Below are 26,816 nucleotides of genomic sequence, written 5' to 3'. Positions count from 1 at the left end.
GCTCACTGCTTTACACCTTGTAATTTATACCTGGACAATATGATATGATACAGTTTTACATTTTGCAAAAACACTGCATATGGCTACTTCTTATTCAAGGTAGTGGTGAATTAAGTCTCTCAGTATTCATACTCTAATCCAGCACCACACTGAAATACATATTTAATTATAAGGAGCCTCCCTGAGGTGTGATTATTCACATTCTTAATGGCAAGTACACAATTAGATGCTTTAAGGGAGCAGGATCTCCAGATCTCCTTACCAACTCATTCATAAATTACTTTTCAGGTGAACAGTATAAACCATTTTTCTAAAAGTATTGTCTGCAAGAGGTCCTAAAAATGAAATGTCTTTTTGATACAGACTAGTCTGCCATTTTGAGGATACAATTTCCTCATGGTATAGCATAATTCCTTGTTCTGCATTATGTTGTTCTTTTGACACCATATTTTATATAGAAAATACTATGCAGTGAGAAGAACTTCTTGCTATTTATTCTTTTTAAAAGTCTAAGAGACTTTTAAAGAAGTTAGAAAGAAAATAACTTACTTTGTGATGCTAGAAGGTAGAAGTGGATTTGGTTTCACGAATTTTATTAGCAAAAACTAAAATGTATATTTAATGATGTTAATAATAATAATAATGCTAATAATAATTCCTGGTATTTAAATAACATAGTCTTCAAACCAAATTATAATTATAATTCTGTGAGTTCATGAATAATATAAATAATTTTAAATTTAGTCTTTATACCTAAAAGTGTCTATAGTAGACACAAGCAAAATGTCACATCAGTGTAGCTTGGAAATCTGAAGTGACCAACACAGATAAACCAGAAGATGATTTTGCAAGTACCTTCACTTTTACACAGTAGAATTTAAGCTGAATATTTGAGTTTAGATTAAATATTTAATCTAAATATTTAATTCAGAACTGACAGTCTCTGATCATTTGTTTAATAATTTAATGGAAAAAAATGAAGTACAATATTTTTACAGTCCACTTAAATTCAAGTTAAATAGTCTAATTTGTAACTGTTATTGTTTGCCAAACTCAAGATGACAAGAGCATAACACTGAATACATAAGGAACTAAGTGGCTTTTTTCAAAAGGGAACAGGCATCCATCTGAACAAAAGTAGGCATAAATGAATGGAACAAAGTCACTTTTGGACTTTGACCCAGCCAGTATTATAGCTGAATCTGTACTTAGGCATATTATCTTAGAATCTAAGCTTAAATTTTTAATGTGAAAATTAAATTAATATCATCCAAATTATGAGGTTTTAAAAGATAATAAATTGACTGTCTTAGTCTTTCTTGGTAGAAAGAACACTTCATTAAAGTAGAATAAAAATATATGGATGCTCTGTTATAAATAGCATTGAAGATAAAATAAGGACTTGCATTTCTATTTTATATAATGATTCTAAGCTTCTCTTCTATCTGTTCTCTTCTATCAGAGCTTTCTCAGGAGAATTTGAGTTAACAAGAGAAAATAGGCAGGATGTAAGATATGTTGCTGCCTCTGTTTGCTCTAGTCATGAAAACTTGGCCACAGCTATTTGCAGTACCTTCAGACAGAGAAAAGACAAGACAGGTCAGGATGGAACATAAAATGTCTGGGCAGATAGCATGCCACTTTTTATAAAGGCAATTGTATTCTAACCATGTATATCTGTCTGTCTGTCTTGATGTAAAAGTAATTATGACTAACAACCTTTCTGAAAAGAATTAAATTATACTGTCAATATATATAAAGCATATTACATTGAAATATGCTTAATAGTGTATCAGTATTAACTTTACAGGAAATATGAGGGCTTAAAAAAATTGTTATATATCAGTCTTGTAAAAAATTACAAGTCATTAGAGAATGGCTAAAATGGATTGGCTTATTGCATCCAAATGCACATTGAAAATTAATATACGCCTGAAATGTCTTTTTTTGTATCAGCATTTACTTATATCGCAGTAGATAATATTTTAAAGGCTCTACCAAGTTGTTTTAATGAATTTCACATGGAAATATTGAGGCCTGTTCTGAGTAAGTCTCAAAACATCCAAATTAGTAGCATATTATAACACTGCTTTTCTCAGTGCTGCTATCAAGTAGTGTATTAAGCCTTATTCAAGGAAATGGACTGATAAGAACATGAGTTGTTTCAAGATATGGGCTTCTTATAGGTAGGTGGCATAAAAGAAAAATTTGGGTCAAAGTAAAGAAAGGCACATACTTTTAGGCTTGTTGACAAACCCTAAATAAATATGAAAAGTTGCTCACCTGTTAGCAGACTTTGTTTTTAAAAACTAAGTATTCCTCTATAAATCCTATCAAATTTTGGGTCAATGAAAGTTCGGCAATTCTTTTTGGAAGAATAATTTTTCCCCCAGGAAATTTGTGCTATCTCCAATGAAATAAATGTACTTCTCTGCCAATTAGAAATGGTATTAGAGAAAAATAAGAATAGAACCTCTCTAATTAGACCACTTTACCAAACATTTGACATATATATACAAAGGTTAAGCAAATGAGGGCTTTGGAGGGAGACCTTTAGGGAAAAGAGTAATGGAAAGAAATATAGCAAAAGACGTAATCAGCTTTTACCTATATTTTAAATCAGGAAAATGGTCATGAAATTCCCATCATGGATACCTGTCTCCAGCTGCTTCCAACTCATCTGTTTTGAAAGTTCCTTCTTGTTTCAGAGAGGCTTTGGAGACAAAACCTCCTTTTTCCAAATGTGGTGATTGTTTCCAAAGGATAACATTCTGGATGAAATGGGTGGGGGGTGCTGATATTCCTTATCATCTACTTCTTTGTCCTACTGACCATTTCCTACCTCAAGAAGACTAAAATCCCTGTTATTACTTATTGGCTATTGCACCGTATCATTATGTCATCCTCAAACATAGAAGCAAATGTTCTCTTCAGTTCCCATTTCATTCTTTTCCTATCTTCAGATATATGACATATCTTCATGATGGAGAAATTACCTCATCCAGTAAGGAGGGATGTGTATTTACAAACAAGAATCGTGTTCCTAACTTGCAATGACACAAGTCAGTAAGCATGAGTCTCTAGCTTACTGAATGAGATAAACTTCTGCATTTTTAATTGCTATATTAATAGGGATGTAATTGACCTTTTTCTAATCTTTTTCTGTTTAAAAATTTGACAATTTCAACCTTGCTGGTTAGGGCACATTTTCTATTTCTTTTATTTGCCCTGTTAAATTAAATAAAATTTTAAAAAAATAAACACTGAACATGCTGAGAGCTCATGTGTCAGGGTCTTCAGAGACAGAAATATGAAATGACTGGAAACAGGCAATAAAAATGTGAAAGAAACTGAACTTTTTTTAAATACGATGACTATATAAGGGCAACAGCTATCACAAATAGTTACATTTAAATTAGGTTTAGGTAAAGAGTTCAAAAAATGACACGAGACTGAAACTGAGGCTTTAAGGAAGTTGTTTTGGACTCTTAATTGTAATTGGCTGTTTTCAGTCCCTCTTCAAAATAGTAACTACTCAGCAGTGTATCCAGGCCTCCTTCATGAACCCTCTCTCTGGTTGATGAGCCCGGATATCTGAAAGCAACTTTAAGACAATTGTTGTTGGCAGGTTTTAAATGAAGAGATCATGCAGGCACTGTCAGCTATTGCTCACTGACAAACTGTCTTGTCTGCTGTCTTGGGTTTGTGTGGCAAGGTTTTGGTAGCAGGCGGGGCTACAGGGGTGGCTTCTGTGAGAAGCTGCTAGAAGCCTCCCCTATGTCCAATAGAGTCAATGCCAGCTGGCTCCAAGATGGACCCGTCGCTGGCCAAGGCCAAGCCAATCAGCGACAGTGGTAGCACCTCTGTGATAACATATTTAAGAAGGGGAAACAAAAAAAAAAGGCACGGGACACAAACTGCAGCTGGAGTGAGGAGTGAGAATATGTGAGAGGAACAACTTTGCAGACACCAAGGTCAGTGAAGAAGGAGGGGGAGGAGGTGCTCCAGGCACCACAGCAGAGATTCCCCTGCAGCCCCTGGTGAAGAACATGGTGAGGCAGGCTGTGCCCCTGCAGCCCATGGAGGTTAACAGTGGAGCAGATATCCAATCTGCAGCCCGGGGAGGACCCCACGCCGGAGCAGGTGGATGTGCCCAAAGGAGGCTGTGACCCTGTGGGAAGCCCACGCTGGAGCAGGCTCCTGGCAGGACCTGTGGACCCATGGAGAGAGAGGAGCCCACGCTGGAGCAGGTTTGCTGGCAGGACTTGTGACCCTGCAGGGGACCTACGCTGGAGCAGTCTGCTCCTGAAGGGCTGCACCCCGTGGAAGGGACCCACGCTGGGGCAGTTCGTGAAGAACTGTAGCCTGTGGGAAGGACCCATGCTGGAGAAGTTCATGCAGGACTGTCTCCCATGGGTGGGACCCCACACTAGAGCAGGGGAAGAGTGTGAGGAGTCCTCCCCTGAGGAGGAAGGAGCAGCAGAGACAATGCATGATGAACTGATCGCAACACCCATTCCCCATCCCCCTGTGCTGCTTGGGGGGAGGAGGTAGAGAAAATCGGGAGTGAAGTTGAGCCTAGGAAGAAGGGAGGGGTGGGGGGAAGGTGGTTTAAGATTGGGTTATATTTCTCATTACCCTACACATGTTCTCACTCCTCTCTCCTACTCAGTTTTGATTGGCAATAAATTAAACTGATTTTCCTCAAGTCGAGTCTGTTTTGCCTGTGACGGTAATTGCTGAGTGATCTCCCTGTCCTTATATCGACCCATGAGCTTTTTTTGTTATATTTTCTCTCCCCTGTCCAGTTGAGAAGGGGAGTGATAGAGTGGCTTTGGTGGGCACTTGGCATCCAGCCAGGGTCAACCCACCACATCTGCAATTCCATATTTAGTGTAAATAAGGTGGGAAAAGGTGTAAGTTTTGCATACCTTTCTTTTGGACAGTCCAGATTACAAACCTGGCTGTAAAAGGCATTTTCCTTCCTCCTTAAATTCGCTCCTTTCCTGCGGTAATGTTCTTGTTAAGCAGTGACTATATTTTAAATTTTTGTAAATATAGGACTGAATTCAGAGCTAAGTATTACCTGAGCCTTTTCGTTTCCACCCACTCCATAGATATGGATTTGGGGGATATGAATTGCTTTTTTTTTTTTTTTTACCCTCCACAGTCTTGACTATTGTGAATGTAAACACTGTTTTGCAAAACAAAATCCACATAGCTATCTGGCATAGCATTTAATTATTATTGTGGAGAAAATAAATTACTGAAACTCATTTAATTTGTGTAAGTTACATTCTGACTAATAATAAGACTTGGTGTTAATCATTTTAGTGTCTATAACAAAAAGCAGCATATCCCTGGGTTTTCCATTTTGTGCACTAATGATAATATATTGAAAGATAAAAAGAATATGTTAAAAAGTTAGAAAAAATAGTTAAAGATAGATTTATTTGATGCTTTCCAGAGTTTAATAAAGAAAAAGGAGACACACATACAAAACTATATGTTAAAGCAATCACATTTTTATCATATGAAACAGCTTCTCTCTGTTTTCTGTATTAGAGATGGAGATGGTTAAGTCAACACGGAACTGGGAAATCACTTCGTTTCTGAGGGATTCACCATTTCTCAAGAAGCTTATTGATTTTTTTTAATTGCTTGAAGTTTATTATAGTCCTTTGCTAAAGCAAAAATATCACTCACATTACCTGTTGTAAAGCTGGGAGCAGAGTGCCCCAGGTTGAACGTTACTGTCCGTTCCTGTGTCTGGCACACCAAGAAGGTGCCTGTTAGCTAGTTTCTGGTCAGTGGACAACTTCAGTAGCTTGAAGGAAATAAAGAACTATCGGTCTTAGCACCATTTCAAAGAGCTGCTGTTATGAAGAGTTAGGGAGAATGACCTAAACCTGGTAGTTTTGGGAAACATGCTCTGAAGACTTACAGGACTTGCTATAAAAAGGCACAAAAGCATGGGGGGATGCAAAGAGCTATCATACATCGAAGTTCTGTCTATAATAGTTTAGTAACTCATTGCTCTCTATAAAATAAACAATATTCTAATCCTCTGTCCCATTCTCATAAAACATTCCCAAATATGTTAGACCAACTGACCCAAGCCTTTGAATTGCTTTGATTTTCCATCTTTCTGCTGCTGCTGAAAGTAACCAGATGGTCTGAATAACTGCTTGCCCATTTGCACAACAATGTATACACCTGCTACATGATGAAACAAGTTTCCTGCTGAGGAACTAAAGCAATAGTCAGCTATCCTCAGCTGGAAGGACATGTCATTAGATCCTGTAATGTTGAATCTGACAGATGATAGGAAACCTGTTATAGCTTTGGAAGGGGACAGAGCACTTAATAAACTGCTGTAGTTCACAAATGCATAGAAATTACTAGTTATTTTTACTTGATTTTAATATGGAGAGCACTACTTGGCTAAAATACTAGTTAACTAACTTATTAATTACCACAAAAAATTAGTTCCTGCACCTAGTAAAGTGAACTTTTGCTTTCATTCTGGTCTTTGTGTTCTTGCAAAACAAAGCTGTGCATACGATAATAATTCATTGTATTAGTTTTCTACATATTACTATATACCATCTGTCACGAATGCAGGTCTGTGAATCCTGCTGATTATGTCAATTCACTATGAATGAGTGACTTTACACAGTTTGATTTAGTAAAAGTTAGAATTTACTTGTAGCAAATTGCAGAATTTGATTATAGTATTTTTAATAGCACTCAATCATCAATGATTAATAAAGTGATTAGACAAAATTGATCAAAACAGTGACTTAGTTACAGATTTGAAGATGGCAAGGTTCACTCTCTTACTACATAGAAGCACATAAAAGAGAATTAAATCACACTGAGTTAAAATGATTCATAAAAGCATTGCATATATATGGAATAAAGGTAAAAGGGGGGGGGGCCCTCCCGTTGAGTCACGAGGTTTAGACTAGACCCCCTTGCTTTCTAAACTCCCTCTCAAGGAGGAGCCTAGGTGCAGCTGGGCCCACTCTTAGTCTCAGACTTGGTCAACGGTTTAGGAGAGTAATGCTATAAGAATAATACAGCAATATAAAACTCCTTTTAAAATTAAATCATACATCTACAAACTACTTAAATTGATTCACACATGCACACTCACAACTATAAATGCATATATGAAAATAGTATACTTGTTAAAAATTCCCCTCGAGTTTAGTGAAATACTCACGTCTAATGCCTTGGCATTTCTCAACGGGCAAGAGTAGAGCCTCGAGGAGTGAAGAATATCAGCAGCCCAGGTTCCGTTGTCGATCTCCGGCAATGGAGTTCTGGTGGCAGCAGACTTTCGGAATCTGCTAGTTTTCGCTGACTCTGAGAGACATTTCGATCAGAGGGAGATGCTGGTGCGGCCCGCGGCGGTCCAGGAGAGCTCAAAGGGCCTCACTTAGGACTGCCGTTTATAGGATTGTGAGATGATTGACTTTAATCACCAGTAAATTTCCATCCGAGCCACAAGTCAGGTCGGCTTGTTGTTGGAATTCCAGCAGTGATGATACCACCCTGTTTCAAGGCTGTCTGGGCTAGCTGTTTGTTCTCGTTCCCCTCGTTAGCCATAATATGAATCTTGATAAGAACAGGGCCGCTTTCTGCTCCAGCCATGTAGGAGTTTCTGGTACAATTAAGGGGCGCTTAACTGACCAACTTGCTACACAAAAGCTGTGGCCTGGAATTCCTGAGATTGTAAAGCGGCTGAAGTGAAGGGGAAAAACAGAACAGAAGAACAGGGGCAGGGGGAGATGTACCACCACACCATCCTAAGCTAAGAAATATGTTCCATGGAGACAGGACCAGTTTGATAGCTTTTAATAAACCAGCTAACTATTTGACTCATAACTGTTTCCTTTATCAGCACAGTTTATCTGTTTGTGGACACATTTTGTCTTCAAGGCAACTTTATATTGTTATTTTGATTTTTGAAGTTTCTCAGTCTCTAGTCAAATGTTAATGTGACACAGAAAGTTGAGTAATTACATCTGGAGTATAATTTATATGGAAAATGAACTGACAGTTAATGGATAGGTGCCACACTGTCAGCTAAGCTGTACTGCTTCCCAGAGGAAAAGAAAGGTTTTTCATAGGTCTATATAAATTGAAAACAGGAAATTATTGCTAGGGTAGCCAGTCCATGTACCAATCCAGCAAAGACTAGGAAAGCAATGCAACATCACAAATGGTGCTAGAGGTGAACTGCTCCCACATCCCCAGTTATTTTCTTGAAGAAAAAAATGTTTAGGAATCACATAGCAACAGGGGAGGGAGAAAATTAGCACCTACAGTGGCATATTGATATAGTCCAGTGATCTCAGCTGGTACCAAAACTGTGGCCCTTACAAAAGGCCTACTAATCCTAATTCTTTAAGAGTCATCCTATGGGTTGTGTCATTCACCTTAACTCATTCAGGTTTTCCCAAAATCAGTCTTCATTAGTGCTGTCTTTCAGGTATGTAGAATTTCCTATCCAGAGGGTTTTGTCACACTAATGCAATAATAAAATAAGATCTGCATGTCCCCTGTTTTACAAGATACAGATATGGGCAAGCTTCTTCAGAAATTTATGGTGTTCCAAAAACTGAACCTGATGCTCCTAATGAAATACTGCCATGTATGTGTGCAACTGATATATTGTTGATCAATTTTGATTATTATAATTATAACCTTCAGAACAGGCTTAGCTTCAAACTTTTATTATTGTGGGTTTTAGTTCAATGCCTTGACAGCAAAAAGTACACGGTATTTGAGCCCTTTTCAACGTCCTTTTGAGAGCTGCATTGTTCTCTGGGAAAGATCTTAGGCTAGCAGAACAGAAATTGTGATTTGCACAGATAAATTAATTCCATTTGTATTAAATATGGACTGTAAGAACAAATGAATGTTTTTAGCATTGTTTACTGCTTTCAAACAGTCATTTTTCATTAGTGCAGTGATTGACATTTGTTTCGAAAGTTCTAGGGAACAGTTGTCCAAAGGGATTAAATAGTTAAAGTAAAACTAGCATTAAGAGTTGAATTACAGGCTCACTGTAGCCTAATACATAATTGTTAAGTGGAACTGAGGACATTCCTATGTTTGGAAAGGAAAGATAAAGGATTTGACACTTTGAAAATGTCAGCATGAAGGCAGTGCACCATGCCAACCGCATGGCCGGGGAGCAGCGATCGCTGCTCGGGAACTGGCTGGGTATCGGTCGGTGGGTGGTGAGCAATTGCATTGTGCATCACTTGCTTTGTATATTATTATTATTACCAATATTATATTGTTATTACTATAATTACTATTTTACATTATTGCAATTATTAAACTGTTCTTATCTCAACCCAGGAGTGTTTCTCACTCTTACTCCTCCAATTCTCTCCCCCATCCCATCGGGGTAGGGGGAGTGAGCGAGCGGCTGCGTGGTGCTTAGTTGCTGGCTGGGGCTAAACCACGACAGTCCTTTTAGTGCCCAACGTGGGGCTCGAAGGGTTTGAGATAATAACAGATTAACCAGAGTGTATTAAGGAGTCTGCTAACAGTTGCCGGTCACGATATTAGTTCATCTGATCTGCGCCATGCTGGTTTTTTTGCAGTACACATTAAAGCTTGTTGTTAGTTTGTGCAGTGTGCTATGCTCTGCAGTGATTCATGATCTTTTGCTTGGGAGGCTCCTTATCAAAATCCTGACCTTGAGCATTCTTTGGTATCTCGGTTTCATACAGAAGTCACTACTGTACTTCGGGTAGTACCTCATAGAGAGAGTTAGCAATTATACTTCTTCCTCTGAGAGGTTTGTTGTGGAGGAAATACAGAATGGCACTTTTGCTACCTTCTTCTGTGATGTTTCCTCCTTCATTACAACAACTTTTCAGTATCTTGAACCCCCCTGGGCAGTTAAGATACTTCTATTGATACTTCTTGGGAATATTGTTTCGGTTTTGATAAAGGTCAGTAAACAATTTAAGAATATCATCCAGAGATCTACCCCAAGGCTGGATAGCAGTCTCCGAGGCGAAGGGCTCCGGAGCGGACGCTCGTGCCGGGGCACCCTTGCTGAGGCGGCAAAAAGCGCAGGGTGAGAGCGGGCAGCCCAGCAAAAGAGCGGGAAAGGGCGAGCTGCTGACGTGCGGCAGCTCTGACGCAGCGTGGGCGGGGACAGGAGTGACGGCGGCCAAACCCCCCCACCTATAAAAGCAGCCCCCAGGGAGCACGAGCGACCAGGAGCGCGGCGACCAGGACAGGCAAACAGGGCGTGGCACGTCAGGAGGGCGTGGCGCATCAGTTTGCGCAGGAGTTTGCGCGGTCAGGGCGTGCAGGGAAGGCTGAGTGCCCCCGCTCCTAGTTCCAAAGGGAAACTCAGGCAGTGGTCATCGCCCTCCCAGGAGAACACCTGGCAGCTATGGTTACCACTCACCCAAAAGCCGCCGCCAGAAGGAATGCGGCGACCCAGACAGAGCTCCCACACAAACATGCAGCTGTCCAGGTTGCTGGCTGCAGGGAGTGCCTGAGCCTGTCGCTTGTACCGCAGGGCAGCGGAGACAGCAGATGTCTTGGCTGTGACCAGGTAGATGATCTCCTCAGCCTGGTGGCAGAGCTGAAGGAGGAGGTGGAAAGGCTGAGGAGTATCAGGGAGAGTGAGAGGGAGATAGACTGGTGGAGCCACACCCTGCTGTCCCTGGGGCCAAGGCAGCAGGCGGAGGCCACACAAGGAGCGGAGGATCCCCTGCTCTCGTGCCAGCGAGCAGAAGGAGGGGATCCAAGAGATGGGGGGGAATGGAAACAGGTCCCTGCCCGGGGAGGCAGGCGAATCCCCTCCTGGCTTCCCTCACCTTCCCAGTTGCCCCTACACAAGAGATATGGGGCTCTGGAAGTTGAGGGCCAGGCAGGCGGGGAGGGAGGTGAGGGTGAAGGTCCAGCCAGGGGGTTGCTGAGGGCCAGTCAGTCAACCCCACGGATTACGACTGCCCCTGTTAAGAAAAAAAGGAGGGTAATTGTGGTAGGCGATTCCCTCCTGCGGGGAACTGAAGGCCCAATCTGCCGCCCGGACCCATCCCACAGGGAAGTCTGCTGCCTCCCTGGGGCCCGGGTTAAGGACATTACTAGGAAACTCCCCGATCTCATGAGGCCCTCCGATTATTACCCACTGCTGGTTGTACAGGTGGGCAGTGATGAGATTACAGAGAGAGTTCCTAAAGCAATGAAGAGGGACTTCAGGGCACTGGGGCGATTAGTCGCAGGATCGGGACCGCAGGTAGTGTTTTCCTCAATCCCCTCAGTGGCGGTTAAGAGTGCTGAAAGGAATGGGAAAACTCACCTGATTAACAGGTGGCTCAGAGGCTGGAGCCATCAGTGGAATTTGGGGGTTTTCGATCATGGGGAGGTTTGCACGGCACCAGGCCTGCTGGCAGCAGATGGAGTTCAGCTGTCTCCAAAGGGGAAAAGGATCCTCGCTCATGAGTTGGCGGGACTCATTGAGAGGGTTTTAAACGAGGTTTGAAGGGGGAAGGGGATATAAACGGGCCTGCTAGTAAGGAGCCCAGGGGTGGCATGGCAACATTGGGGGCGAAATCGATAGCCCATCTCAAGTGCATGTACACCAATACATATAGCATGGGCAACAAACAAGAGGAGCTGGAAGCCCTTGTGCAGCAGGATGGCTATGACGTAGTCGCCATCACAGAAACGTGGTGGGACGACTCTCATGACTGGAGTGCTGCACTGGATGGCTATAAGCTCTTCAGAAGGGATAGGCAGGGAAGGAGAGGCGGTGGGGTGGCTCTGTATGTTAGGGAGTGTTTTGACTGTATAGAGCTTGACAGTGCTGATGATAAGGTCAAGTGCTAATGGGTAAGGATGAGGGGGAAGGCCAGCAAGGCGGACGTTTTGTTGGGATTCTGCTATAGACCACCCAACCAGGATGCAGAGATAGATGAAGCATTCTACAAGTGGCTGGCAGAAGTCTCGCAATCGCCAGCCCTTGTTCTTGTGGGGGACTTCAACTTGCCGGACATCTGCTGGAAATACAACACAGCAGAGAGGCAACAGTCTTGGAAGTTCCTAGAGTGTGTGGAGGATAACTTTCTGATGCAGCTGGCAAGTGAGCCTACCAGGGGTGGTGCCTCACTTGACCTGCTGGTTACAAACAGAGAAGGGCTTGTGGGAGATGTCATGGTTGGAGGCTGTCTTGGGCTTAGCGACCACGATATGACAGAGTTCTCGATTCTTGGCAATGTAAAGAGGAGGGGCAGCAAAACTGTTACCATGGACTTCCGGAGGGCAGACTTTGGTCTGTTCAGGACCCTGGTTGGGAAAGTCCCTTGGGAGGCAGTCTGGAAAGGCAAAGGGGTCCAGGAAGGCTGGGCCTTCTTCAAGAAGGAAGTCTTAAGGGCGCAGGAGCGGGCTGTCCCCGTGTGCCGTAAGACCAACCGGAGGGGAAAACGACCGGCCTGTCTGAATAGGGAGCTTTTGCGGGGACTCAGGGAAAAAAGGAGAGTCTACCACCTTTGGAAGAAGGGGCAGGCAACTCAGGAGGAGTACAGGGATCTTGTTAGGTCATTCAGGGAGGAAATTAGAAAAGCAAAAGCCCAGCTAGAACTCAACCTGGCCACTGTTGTAAAAGATAATAAAAAATGTTTTTATAAGTACATCAGCAATAAAAGGAGAGCCAAGGAGGATCTCCATCCTTTCTTTGCTGTTTGTGGGGAAACATTGTCACTGAGCATGAGGAAAAGGCTGAGGTACTTAATGCCTTCTTTGCCTCTGTGTTTAACAGCCAGACCAGTCATCCCCAGGGTACTCAGCCCCCTCAGCTGGAAGGCAGGGACGGGGAGCAGAATGGAGACCTCATAGTCCAGGAGGAAGCAGTTAATCACCTGCTATGCCACCTGGACGCTCACAAGTCTATGGGGCCAGATGGGATCCACCCGAGAGTACTGAGGGAGCTGGTGGAGGAGTTCACCAAGCCACTTTCCATCATCTGTCAGCAGTCCTGGTTAACAGGGGAGGTCCCTGATGACTGGAGGCTTGCCAATGTGATGCCCATCTACAAGAAGGGCCGGAAGGAGGACCCGAGGAACTGTCAGCCTGACCTCGGTGCCAGGAAAGATTATGGAGCGGTTCATATTGAGTGAACTCAACAGGCATGTGCAGGTCAACCAGGGGATCAGGCCCATCCAGCATGGGTTCATGAAAGGCAGGTCCTGCTTGACCAACCTGATCTCCTTTTATGGCCTGGTGACCCGCCTGGTGGATGAAGGAAAGGCTGTGGATGTCATCTGCCTGGACTTTAGCAAAGCTAAATCCCTGGAAGCGTTCAAAAAACGGGTAGATGTGGCACTCTGGGACATGGTTTAGTCTAGTCTACCCTTAATTGGTTTAGTGTGGACTTGGTAGTGTAGGTTAATGGTTGGACTGGATGATCTTAAAGGTCTTTTCCAACCTAAACGTTTCTATGATTCTATGATTCTATTATTAGTTAGAACGCATTGGAAAGGGTAGGACCTGTGCTTGACATAGATGGTATAGAATAAGGGGTGGATACTGTCCTGGTTTTGGCTGGGATAGAGTTAATTTTCTTCCTAGTAGCAGGCATAGTGCTGTGTTTTGGATTTAGTAGGAGAAGAATGTTGATAACACACTGATGTATTTAGTTGTTGCTAAGTACTGCTTATGCTAGTCAAGGACTTTTCAGCTTCCCATGCTCTGCCAGGCGCACAAGAAGCTGGGAGGGGGCACAGCCAGAATAGTTGACCCAAACTGCCCAAAGGGCTATTCCATACCATATGGTGTCATGCTCAGTATAGAAACTGAGGGGGCTTTGCCGGGGAGCAGCAATCGCTGCTCGGGAACTGGCTGGGTATCGGTCGGTGGGTGGTGAGCAATTGCATTGTGCATCACTTGCTTTGTATATTATTACTGTTATTATTATATTGTTATTATTGCTACTACTATTTTACTTTATTTCAATTATTAAAATGTTCTTATCTCAACTCGGGAGTTTTTCTCACTCTTCTGAGTCTCCTATCTCATAGACGGGGCTTTGAGCACCCTGATCTGGTTAAAGCTGTCCCTGCTCACTGCAGGGGGGTTGGGCTAGATGGCCTCTAAAGGTCCCTTGCAACCCAAAGCATTCTATGATTCTGTAATTATACTTCTGAAGTTAAGCATGCAGAATTCTTTATTTTTTTTAATGAATAATATTTTTATTTCCACACTTCATTGAGAATGATAGTTTGTGATAAACATACAAGCAGGTTAGGAGACAGTTTCCTTGCCCACTGCTAGTATTTAAATATGAACAAATATGAACTCACTGCTCTTAACTGCTAGAACTGGGTAGGGAAATGATCTTCCACCAAGAATTGTTTCTATTTCTAAGTGTTTTCTTATTCCCAAACTTGAAAATGGAATCTACTCAAACACTTCTTTTTGCAACTGAGTTCTAAATTTTTTTTTATTTTAATATAAATTACTTGAACTTGAATGTTTTAATAAAACACCAGTTGTGATCTAAAAGAAAACAGATTTTATTTTTACCTTTTAGGGAATACGGATAGATAGGTAAGAATGGATAGACAATTTGAAAGAAGCTTCCAAATTCTTTTTTAATTCTGAAGTCTTCTGCAAAGAGCTTCACTTTTAGGTAACTGGAATATATAATGAAAAATAATTCTGACCGACTCTATTTAATACTGTGTTAAATATTCTTTTATTTTAAGTAATACTAAGCCTTACTTAAACTTTTCTAATGTAAATCTTCATTGAAAAGAGGGGTGAAGATGCAGAAAAGAATTATCATATATGCATTTAAAAAGTGGCATATCAGCAGTATTTTGAGTTTGACAACTTTACAAATATATGAGGACTTATATAACATGTCTGAATATTGAAGACTTCTATTGGGAAACTTCCTGTCGTGGTTTAGCCCCAGCCAGCAACTAAGCACCACACAGCCGCTCGCTCACTCCCCCTGCCCCGATGGGATGGGGGAGAGAATCGGAGGAGTAAGAGTAAGAAACACTCCTGGGTTGAGATAAGAACAGTTTAATACTTGAAATAAAGTAAATTAGTAATGATAATAGTAACAATATAATAATGATAATAATAATAATGATATACAAAGCAAGTGATGCACAATGCAATTGCTCACTACCCGCTGACCGATACCCAGACAGTTCCTGAGCAGCGATCACTGCCCCCCGGCCAACCCCTCCCAGTTTCTATAGTGAGCATGACGTCACATGGTATGGAATAGCCCTTGGGGCAGTTTGGGTCAACTATTCTGGCTGTGCCCCCTCCCAGCTTCTTGTGCACCTGGCAGAGCATGGGAAGCTGAAAAGTCCTTGACTAGCATAAGCAGTACTTAGCAACAACTAAATACATCAGTGTGTTATCAACATTCTTCTCATACTAAATCCAAAACACAGCACTATGCCAGCTACTAGGAAGAAAATTAACTCTATCCCAGCCGAAACCAGGACACTTCCCTAAGATGGATTTACTCTCTTATTCTACCCCATATGTTTTGCTGTTATAAACCTTGGGCATTGACTTTGGCCTTTATCCAGTAACCATCTTCCTGCGGATTCAGGAATCAGCAGTTGCAAGACTGGGGCTGTTTCTTGGGACTCTATGTATAGCTTTGGTCTCTTCTGTTCCAGAATGATGAATTCCTGTTGGAGGCACTTGCAGAGAAAGTCTACTAGACTACTCAAATGGAGTAAGCAGATGTTAAAAGGTTTCTGTTGTTTAGCTCAATGAGGGGAAAAAGTCTAAAATCATAAGTTTACTCTCCCAAAATACCTAGGACATAAAACCTAAGGAAATAGAAGGCATTTTCATGCCTGAAGCATTTGTTTTCTTTGAGCAGTTCTTATATTCAAATATCATTATATCATGTATTAAATTAGTTTAGTAAATCTGGTGAATTATTATGTCAGCTGAATATTTTAAAAAAATCAATAGAATCACTTGGGTTAATTGAGTCAGCAAGCTGTGCAGATGGATCATTTCTTACACTTTAAAAAAGATTTTTTTTTAAAAAGGCCTGATAAAATCAGCATCTAGACTGAGAAAACCTATAAGCAGGGCTCTTAAAGGAGATCAGTTATTTTTTCAGAGTAGCAAAAATAGAATCAAACACCTTCAGGGTTGCCCTTGCAACCTTGCGCAAACAGCAATAGAAAAATTGATGCTGACTACTGTTAGCACTAAGTCACTTCCCAGCTTTTAAGTTTCACATGGTTCACTAACTTCTTTGTTTCCTGTGTGTGTTGAATTTTTCTCTCCCCAGAGATTTGCCTTTTGACCAAGGGCCGTCGAACTGCCAGTGTACGAGCAGACACGTACTGTCGCCTGTATTCCCTCTCGGTGGACAACTTCAATGAGGTTCTGGAAGAGTACCCCATGATGAGAAGGGCCTTTGAAACAGTGGCAATTGATAGACTTGACAGGATAGGTATTATTTTTTTCCCATATTTGGAATTCTTAAAACCTTTCTACCTTTTCTTTTCCTTGAGTTGAAGGATAAAATGCCCAGATTAAATCCTTCTTAAAAGTTTCATTTCTGTTACACTGCAGTAAATGTTCTGTTGATCTATAAGATGTGTCCAGACAAGAAATTCTGCAAGCTCACTTTTAAATAATAAAAACCTTTGAATTTTAGAAAGCTCTTGTAGTCCTCTGAGGATTATTTTGTATACTTTAATTATCATTAATATTATTTATTAATCCCTTTTTTTTTTTTTTGCTGCCCTCAGCACTCATAGGATTTATTGCAGTTTCATGAGCAGTGGATGACATTTTCCTACATAAATAGTTTACAGATGACATCTATAATGCTGGGAAGAGCTGAAGTCTCTCAGCACTCACAAAACCCATGTTTGTTGAAGTGAATTAGTCCTCTGCAGCAGGGATCTCATTTTCCTCACAACATGGGCACTGCTAGCACTGATGGCTGCACACTGGCGTTACTGAGATCTGCTTGCAATCAGAAAAGCAGGCCAATGATATCCAAGTGAAAAGCAGAATGATATGGCAGATTATCAAAACAGGGTGTGTGAAGTCTGCTGTTGTGCATCCAGACATTCTGGACCTCTCTAATAGGACATACTAGATAAAATATATGGTCTTTGGTCAGGACAAGTGCACTCTGATCATCATTATTGACACTGGTTTTAAAATGCAGCTATGCATAAAAATTTGTTTATTCTGATTTGGAAGAAAACTTGTTTTTTTTAATATAGCAAGAGTAAAGAAATTAAATACATGTATACATGTTTCAAATATTTAATAGACCTGTTTTAGTATTTTGCAGATTGTGAACACTCAGTGCATTAATTTATGTTTTCAAGACTTTTCAAACTCTTATAATTTATCTCTCAAGACTCTCTGGAAATGTAGTCCAACTCAAAGTAATATGTGTTTAAATAATATTAGTAGTAAAGTCCAGTCTGCTCTTGGAGTAGTAATCCTGTCTGAAGTGCTGTGTTTACAATATGAAATCTACACAGGACAAAAGATAAAATATGAACTGTTTTATTGAAAAAAAGAAACAATTGAGTGCAACTGTGTTCCTGTGCATCTGATGACACAGAATAGTGTCTACATCTTGCAGACACTGAGAGCCATCAAGCAAACATCAGGACAGTGTACAGCAGTCTTTATTGTGTAAGCAGGTGTCACATTAGCTGTGAGTTCATATTAATTCACAAATATTTAAAAAGATGATTTCTTGCAAGCTGGTGGTCACTGGTTACTAACGTCTAATAATTATTTCCAGGAAATGTGCTAAATGGCAGATATATTTATAACTTATGTAACAGTTTAGTGGAAATTAGAACCATTTTGCAAGGAGAGAGAAAGACGTTACACATGCAGAGCCTGGTAGCTTTTTCCACCCTGTTTTTCAGTAAATTACTGTGGTTACATTTTCAGAATAACTGTAGTAATAGCAATGCACTACAAGTGAAGAGGCACAGGTTCAGGTGTCTTTGAGCACAATGGTGTTATGAAAACCTGCCGTGCTGGTGCAGAGAGAGGGGGAACTGGGTGTGCGTGGAGGCCATCTGTCAGGAGCTGCATGCTACTGTGAGTTGCTGCGGCAGTGCCTGGAGAGGCTCAGCACCACTCCACCGCAAGGGATGAGCTCTTTGGTCCCCTGGCTCCTGGGGAGATTGGTGTGGCACAGCCTATCATAGTGGGCTCACTGCCGAGCTGTGGCCAGTGCTCATATTGGTGTTTGCTCAGGCTTTTACAATGCCAATATAGCCCTCAGTGATGGAGGTTGAAATGCAGAGTCAGAGTGAGGATCTGCCCCTGCATGTCAAGCTTGCTAACTCTTCTGCCTCTCTGTAAAGGGAAGAAGAACTCGATCCTCCTGCAGAAGTTCCAGAAGGACCTCAACACCAGGGTTTTCAACAACCAGGAGAATGAGATCTTGAAGCAGATCGTGAAGCATGACAGAGAGATGGTGCAGACCATCGCCCCGGTGAGCTTGCAGCAGATGCCTGCACTGAACTCCAGCACCTCCATCACCACCTCATCGTTGCGCATCAGGACGCAGTCCCCTCCCGTTTACGCTGTAAGCAGCCTTTCTCACGGAAACCTACACTCCACCTTGCCCAGCACGCAGATGCCCCAGCAAGCCATCATCCTCTCCCCCTGCTCCTACACCACCACCATCTGCAGCCCACCCGTACAGAGCCCTCTGGCTGGCCGAACATTCCAGTACATCTCGCCAACTGCCTCACAGCTCTCCCTCATGCAGCAGCAGCTGCAGGCACCCCAGCAGCCACCTGGTGCCATGCAGAAGAACGAGGTCCATAACACCAACCTAACCTGGGAGGTGCGGCCCCTCTCTGCCTCTCAGCCTTCCCTGCCCCACGAGATCTCTACCCTGATTGCCAGGCCTCACCCCACCGTGGGGGAGTCCCTCACCTCCCTCCCGCAGCCCACCCCTGGCCCCAGCATACCCCCGGCCAGCCAGGCCACCATCCCCCAGCGTGTCTCACTCTTCCGACAGATGTCCTCAGGAGCCATCCCCCCGAATCAGGGGGCCACGCCGCCCACAGCCCCTCTGCAAAGGGACTCTTCCACAATCTTAAGCACAGAGCCTGAGGGAGAGAAGCTGCGGTTTGCATCAAATTTATGATCCCTGGTAACTGTGAGCAACAGACTTGTAACGAACTGAGAACCATCCCTGAAACTGTTTTAGCCTATTTCCTAATGTACCCCAGCAGTCTACTACGAGAAAAATACTTTAAACAGCTTTGCCCTACATAACGAATGTAAGAATTATATGTATATAAAATATATATATCAAAAAACTTGTTTGAATTCATGTCTTCCTTTCTTGCAACCATTAAAGAAGTCTAAATTCAGTTGTAATATTATTTATTTTTAACGTGTTGACTTTAAAATCGGTCTGAACGATTTCTCTGTTTATTTTCATGGGAAAATTGTAAACACAATAACAAACTTCAAACAAGTATATTAAAAAAATAAAAATCAATGTGACTAAAACATAGTACTGAGTGATATTCTGAAACCTTCATTATTTCATTTATTACATACACATTGTTAATTTCTCATGAAGACTTCAGTTGTTATTTCCTATTGCATTTCATATTTTAGCACTTTCCATTCAGAATTACATTAGAAAACAAATAAATTGCAAACACCTGAAGTCATAAGGCTGGCACTAGCACTCCTCTGGATAGTTTGTAACCTCACGACATGTCAACCATTCTGTTGTTTCAGAAAACTGGGTGGACTTCAATCTTCACATTGCTAAAGACTTTTACAAAGACTATAAATATTGCCATTGTAAATAACTTTTTAGACCCAAACAAAAATAGCTTCTATGTATTGTAACATTGCAAGGTCTTTGTTTAGGAATCTAGGTTCAGCTCTTCACTTCAAAATTTACAGTTTTAAAATTTGTTAAAGCTAAGTGCAACACAACTGTTGAATTGTACTGCAATGGCTTAAAACCTACAATGTTACTTTTACATGCAATGTTTTATGCAAAATTGTACGCTTGATCCTGCAAACCGCTTGTACTTCACCAATACCATCACTTTTCTTCTCCTTACCCTCAATAGCATCTGAAAATATTCCATGCATGCTTTGGAAAAAAAAAAAGACAATAAAAATAGGTTCAGTCAGCCATTGTAGGAAAAGGCTTTACGGTATCTTAGAAAATAATAACCATTCATTAATTGTGTCTACCTTAAAATTCCTATAATGCTGACTTTGAATCTCTGGTTTAAGTCTAGAAGTGAGGTTTTTCATTTAAAGGATTATTTGTAAACCACAGCTTGATTTAGTCTTTCAGGTGCTTTCTGTGTCTTCACTGTAGTTTTGTAGTTGACTGTGGTGTTAATTTAAAAAACATAAATATAATATAGCATCAAGTCTGTCTGGAAATGCACGATTTGCTCTGTGTATATTGTAATTAAATGGCTAGTATATCCTAAGGCATGTAGTTCCAAGCATAGCCCATAGGTACAAGGTTTATTATTTTTTATGTCTTCAAAACAGAAAGGAAGTGGTGACAGAAAGCAGGGTTAAAGCATACTGTACTGTGAACATTTTGTTTTGTTTGCTCAAACCTTCGCGTTATGTTATCCACAAAAAAGTTCTATTGTAATCATTAAATAGAGATTGAAACTAAATGTGTCATAATTTAACTCATTGAAAAATCAGCATTATGGATATGATACAAGCACATATTCTGTTCCTTAAAACCCAGCTGACTCATGCGAAGGAAGTGAATGCAATGGAGTTCTTTTCCCATTAATGCTGAGTTTAACAATGCATGAAAAAAATTAAATAACATCACAAACTACATAATGCAGTGAATCCAGATGTACTTGAGAGCCAAGTAAATATTCTAAAGCTAACAGAGCTTGAACCCATGCTACCTGTTACACCTTTTACTACAGTGGTGCATCAAATAAAAATTTAAAAAAAAACTTCTAGTTTTTGCTGACTCCCACTCACCAGTAAAAATCAATGTAATTAACCCATTAACATGCTGCTGCTATTAGGCCAAGTGGCCCAGAGTAGTATATGAAGAAGCGATTGTTTAAAAGTGTTTGGAACATTATGGATATGCTGCAAGACCATTTATTTATCAGTACAATACTCCTTATATTATTTTAATACTAACAAAATCTGTCAGTTAATTAAGATCATATAGTGATCTTTCAAACTGTTTAAGCTTTACTTTTGCTAGGAGAAATGGGGTTACTAGCGAAATATTTTTATATATTTTTTTATTTTATTTTAACCACTATGAAGAAATATTAATTCACATGGTCTTTCAGTGAAACCATAAATAATTTTTAATGACTTTGTAATAGCGTGGACAATATCTAGGATTTGTATGTTAATTCAAAAAAATGGTACAGGGTATAAAATTATATACATATATATATGTATGAATGTATATATACTTAGATTAAGAAACAAATTGCTCACATTCCTGTAATATAAAGGTCCATTGCTAGTTTAAGAAGTCACCTATTTTCTCTGTACATAAATAAGCCCATAAGTATGAAATCTCACATCTGTACAGGATGAAATGTATTAATGAAAAAGGTTGGATCTTACTGATGCTGGGAAGACTATAGATCTGATTCGTACAATGACTGTATGACCAGGGATGAGCTAGATATTTTTCTTTTGTCTTTGCTCAAAGCCATACATAAATATATATAAAATATTATTAATAAATTGATGAAAATATATAAAAAATAAAAACATGAATATATTTTGGTTCCAATATCTTTATAAGTGAGCATGTTTTGCTTTACCATGAAAGAACAACTGTTTCTTTTTCTCTTTTCCTTGTTCTGAGCCCTAGAAATGATATGCACTAAGTATTGGGAGGTGGGGAAAAAAATGCCTGAGTAATTATGTGCACAGTAGGAAAAAGAGGGCTTAGGAATTTGAGGATACTACCAGATTTACTCAAGAAATTCCTAAGCAATATTTCCCCTTTTGCCGAAACCAGGACAATGTACTAATACTTAACTACTCAGGCTTCAAGTTACTTAAATATTTTCTTATAAACAATTTGCATTAATATCGGTGATGAGACACTGCAGCACATAAACCTTACTGTATGAGTAAAAAGACAGTATTTTGGAAAGCACCCATATAATTCTAGATTATGAACACAATTCCTATTTTTAGTAGAAATTCAACTTACAGAATCTTCAACATACATTTGCAAGACAGATCTGAAAGACACAATATGAATATTTCTAAAAATATTTAAACTATCTCTGAACATTAGGCTCCATCAAACAATAATTCCAATACCAGATAAAGTATGTATTCCAGAAAAAAATCATCACTTCTATGTAGTAATGTATGAACTCTGTTTTTACAAATAATAAAAAATTGAAACAAGAGATGAACCAGAAGTTAGAATGTGTGCACTACCCAGAAACTGAATGGGTTTCCAGATCGAGGTACTTACAATACGGTTATGCAGAAATAGATATGTAAATGAACAACTACTGAGCAGGAACCAAAATTACATAACTGAATTATTTTCTCAGTCATTCAATATTTACAAGTCTTTATGTATGTGTCCTGGTTTCGGCTGGGATAGAGTTAATTTTCTTCCTAGTAGCTGGCATAGTGCTGTGTTTTGGATTTAGGATGAGAAGAATGCTGATAACACCCTGATGGTTTAGTTGTTGCTAAGTACTGCTTATGCTAGTCAAGGACTTTTCAGCTTCCCATGCTCTGCCAGGTGCACAAGAAGCTGGGAGGGGGCACAGCCAGAATAGTTGATCCAAACTGCCCAAAGGGCTATTCCATAAAATAGGACATCATGGGCAGTATATAAACTGGGGGGGGTTGGCTGGGAGGCAGCAATCGCTGCTCGGGAACTGGCTGGGCATTGGTCGGTGGGTGGTGAGCAGTTGCATCACTTGTTTTTCCTAGGTTTTGTTCCTCTCTCTCTCATTGTTCTCCTTTTCATAACAATTTTTATTACTATTACTATTATTATTATTTTATTTTAATTATTACACTGTTCTTATCTCAGCCCATGAGCTTCCTTACTTTTGCCCTTCCAATTCTCTCTCCCATCCCACTGGGGGGGGAGGGTGAGCAAGAGGCTGTGTGGTGCTTGGTTGCCGACTGGGACTAAACCACAACAGTCCTTTTTGGCACCCAATGTGGGGTGCGAGGGGTCTGAGAGAATAGCAGATTAACCAGAGTTTATTGAGGAATTTATATCTCTTAACAGTTGTTGGTCACGATATTGATTCATCTGTTCTCGATCTTAGTTTATCTGACGTGCACCATGCTCCTTTTTTTGCTGTACATGTTAAAGATCGGTGTTGGTTTTTGCAGTTTGCTGTGCTCTGCAGTGATTAATGATGTTTTGCATGGGAGATTTGTTATTAAAACACTGACCTTGAGCATTCTTTGGTATTTGGGTTTCATAGAGAAGTCATTACTGTACTTTGGGTACCAACTCATGGGGAGAGATAGCAGTTATACCTCTTCCTCGGAGAGGTTTTTTGTAGAGGAATACAGAATGGCACCTTTGCTACCTTCTTCTATGATGTTTCCTCCTTCATTACAACAACTTTTCAGTATTTTGAACATCCCTGGGCAGTTAAGATACTTCTGTTGATACTTCTTGGGAATATTGTTTCGGTTTTGACAAAGGTTAGTAAGCAATTTAAGAGTATCATCCAGAGATCTGCCCCAAGGCTGGAGAGTTATGAGTGGCAGGGTGTGTGGGATAGTATGGGCAAGTACCTAGGACAGTGGGCACCCCCCGTGTTTTGGAACTTCACCCCTGAACAAGTGCAGAATCCTGAAGAATTAGTAAAGTATTTGGAAAAAGTATGTTGTCACCCTGGCAACTCCAGAGAGACACAAATCATTGCAACATGCTGGGGACCGGCCCATGCCTATCGAGCCGTGGTCAACACTATTCAGAACCCTCAAGGGAAAGAGAAGGTCTCTGGATCTGATGACAAAACGACAGGCACTGCGGCTACTCCAACCCCAATGACAGGCACTGCAGCTGCTCCAACCCCGATCACAGGCACCATCGCTAAAACAGAGAACCAACCCGTGCCGGTATCAGTTCCCCCTATGCACAATAAGAAATCTTGGAAGTGAAAGTCAGCTTATTTAGAAAGAGTTGATGAAAAAGCAGGGCCATCACAAGGAGAGGAGGAGGAAGAGGAAGAACTCGTAAACAAGACGGGAACCACCCGATCCCTATCCCTGAGTGAGCTGCGAGATATGCCAAAAGATTTCAGTCGTCATCCAGGCGAGCACATCATCACCTGGCTGCTCCGATGCTGGGATAACGGGGCCAGTAGCCTGGATTTAGAGGGTAAGGAAGCCAAGCAGCTGGGATTCCTTTCCAGGGAAGAGGGCATTGAGAAAGCAATTGGAAAAGGGGCACAAACCCTCAGCCTCTGGAGGCGACTTCTGTCAAATGTGAAGGAAAGGTATCCCTTCAAGGAGGATGTTATATACCGCCCAGGCAAATGGACCACCATGGAGAGAGTTATCCAGTACCTGAGGGAATTAGCTGTGCTGGAAGTGATTTATGATGACCTGAACAATGAGCAATTATCCACAGATCCAGATGAAGTCAGGTGCACACAACCCATGTGGCGGAAGTTGGTACGGAGTCACCAGCGTTGTATGCCAACTCCTTGGCAATACTGACCTGGAAAGATGAAGAGGCACCAATGGTGGATGAAGTGTCTAGCTGACTCCAGGAATACAAAGAAAGTATCTCTTCCTCCCTCATCTCGCATGTGGAGAAACAGTCCCAGGAGGTCCAGAAACTCAAACAGGAAAGGTTCTATTCTCCACCTGTACGGACCAGGGTCTCAGCCATTAGGAGTCAGCATTCTTCTGCTCAAGAGAGAGGGTATAGAGGATACACAGCACGGGGTACCCTATAGTTTTACGTGCGTGGCCACGGAGAGGACATGAGGAAGTGGGATGGGAAATATACCTCGACCCTAGAGGCACGCGTGCATGAGTTGCAAGGAAAACCTATTACACAAAGCAGTTCTCCCAGGAAACCTGCAGCTCCATTGTCCAGTGGGAAATTCCCCAGACAGAGTAGAAGGGCTGATATTACTACTGATTTTAATGAAGGAACTCCTGACTCGTATTAACAAGAAGTGAGTTTTAGAGGGGCCCTACTTGAAGCCAGGTGGAGGAAAGGGACAAACGGGTTTACTGGACTGTGTGGACTCGATGGCCTGGAACATCAGACCCACAGGAGCAGAAGGCTCTAGTGGACACCGGTGCACAGTGTATCCTAATGCCATGAAGCTATAGAGGGGCAGAACCCATCTGTATTCCTGGAGTGACAGGGGGATCCCAACAGCTCACTGTACTGGAGGCCAAAGTGAGCCTAACTGGGAATGAGTGGCAGAAGCACCCCATTGTGACTGGCCCAGACGCTCCGTGCATCCTTGGCATAGATTACCTCAGGAGAGGGTATTTCAAGGACCCAAAAGGGTACCGGTGGGCTTTTGGTATAGCTGCCTTGGAGATGGAGGAAATGAAACAGCTGTCCACCTTGCCCGGTCTCTCAGAGGACCCTTCTGTTGTGGGGTTGCTGAGGGTCGAAGAACAACAGGTGCCGATCGCTACCACAGCAGTGCACAGGCGGCAATATCGCACCAACCGAGACTCCCTGATTCCCATCCATAACCTGATTCGTCGACTGGAGGGACAGGGAGTGATCAGCAAGACTCGCTCACCCTTTAACAGTCCCATATGGCCAGTGCAAATATCTAATGGGGAGTGGAGACTAACAGTGGACTATCGTGGCCTGAACGACGTTACACCGCCCCTAAGTGCTGCCGTGCCAGACATGCTAGAACTTCAATACGAACTGGAGTCAAAGGCAGCCAAGTGGTGTGCCACAATTGACATCGCTAATGCATTTTTCTCCATCCCTTTGGCAGCAGAGTGCAGGCCCCAGTTTGCTTTTACCTGGAGGGGTGTTCAGTACACCTGGAACCGACTGCCCCAGGGGTGGCAGCACAGCCCCACCATTTGCCATGGACTGATCCAGACGGCACTGGAACAGGGTGAGGCTCCAGAACATCTGCAGTACATTGATGACATCATTGTGTGGGGCAATACAGCAGAAGAAGATTTTGAGAAGGGAAAGAATATAGTCCAACTCCTTCTGAAGGCCGGTTTTGCCATCAAACAAAGTAAGGTCAAGGGACCTGCACAGGAGATCCAATTCTTTAGGAGTAAAATGGCAAGATGGATGTCGTCAGATCCCAATGGATGTGATCAACAAAATATAACATGGCAACATAAGGGTGAATTATTTATAGCTTGGTGGGCCCATGACCCCTCAGGCCATCAAGGAAGGGATGCAACATATAGATGGGCTTAGTGATCGAGGGGTGGGCTTAACTATGGACAGTATTGCACAGGTTATTCATGAATGTGAAATATGTGCTGCAATCAAGCAAGCCAAGCGGTTCAAACCTCTCTGGTATGTTGGGCGATGGCTGAAATATAAATATGGGGAGGACTGGCAGATTGATTATATCACACTCCCACAGACCCGCCAAGGCAAGCACTGTGTGCTCACCATGGTGGAAGCAACCACCGGATGGCTGGAAAGACATCCCGTGCCCCATGCCATCGCCCAGAACACCATCCTGGGCCTTGAAAAGCAAGTCCTGTGGAGACGTGGCACCCCAGAAAGAATCGAGTCAGACAATGGGACTCATTTCCGAAACAAC

The 26,816-nt window shown here is 41.8% G+C and overlaps 1 protein-coding gene across 1 annotated transcript in view; it reads left to right on the top strand.

Moving 5' to 3' along the window:
- The window catches only part of LOC142596490 (potassium/sodium hyperpolarization-activated cyclic nucleotide-gated channel 1-like), a 221,175-nt gene extending 201,992 nt beyond the window's left edge, over nt 1–19,183 (top strand). The window contains exons 7-8 of the mRNA XM_075725613.1: nt 16,325–16,489; nt 18,390–19,183. Of these exons, the coding sequence (XP_075581728.1) occupies nt 16,325–16,489; nt 18,390–19,183 (959 nt within the window). The remainder of the gene's footprint in view (nt 1–16,324; nt 16,490–18,389) is intronic.
- Nucleotides 19,184–26,816: the final 7,633 nt, after the last annotated feature.

The sequence above is a fragment of the Pelecanus crispus genome, chromosome W (assembly GCF_030463565.1).
Source record: "Pelecanus crispus isolate bPelCri1 chromosome W, bPelCri1.pri, whole genome shotgun sequence".
NCBI lineage: Eukaryota > Metazoa > Chordata > Aves > Pelecaniformes > Pelecanidae > Pelecanus > Pelecanus crispus.
The sequence above is the reverse complement of the archived record's forward strand: the minus strand, read 5'-3'. Positions and strand labels throughout refer to the sequence as shown.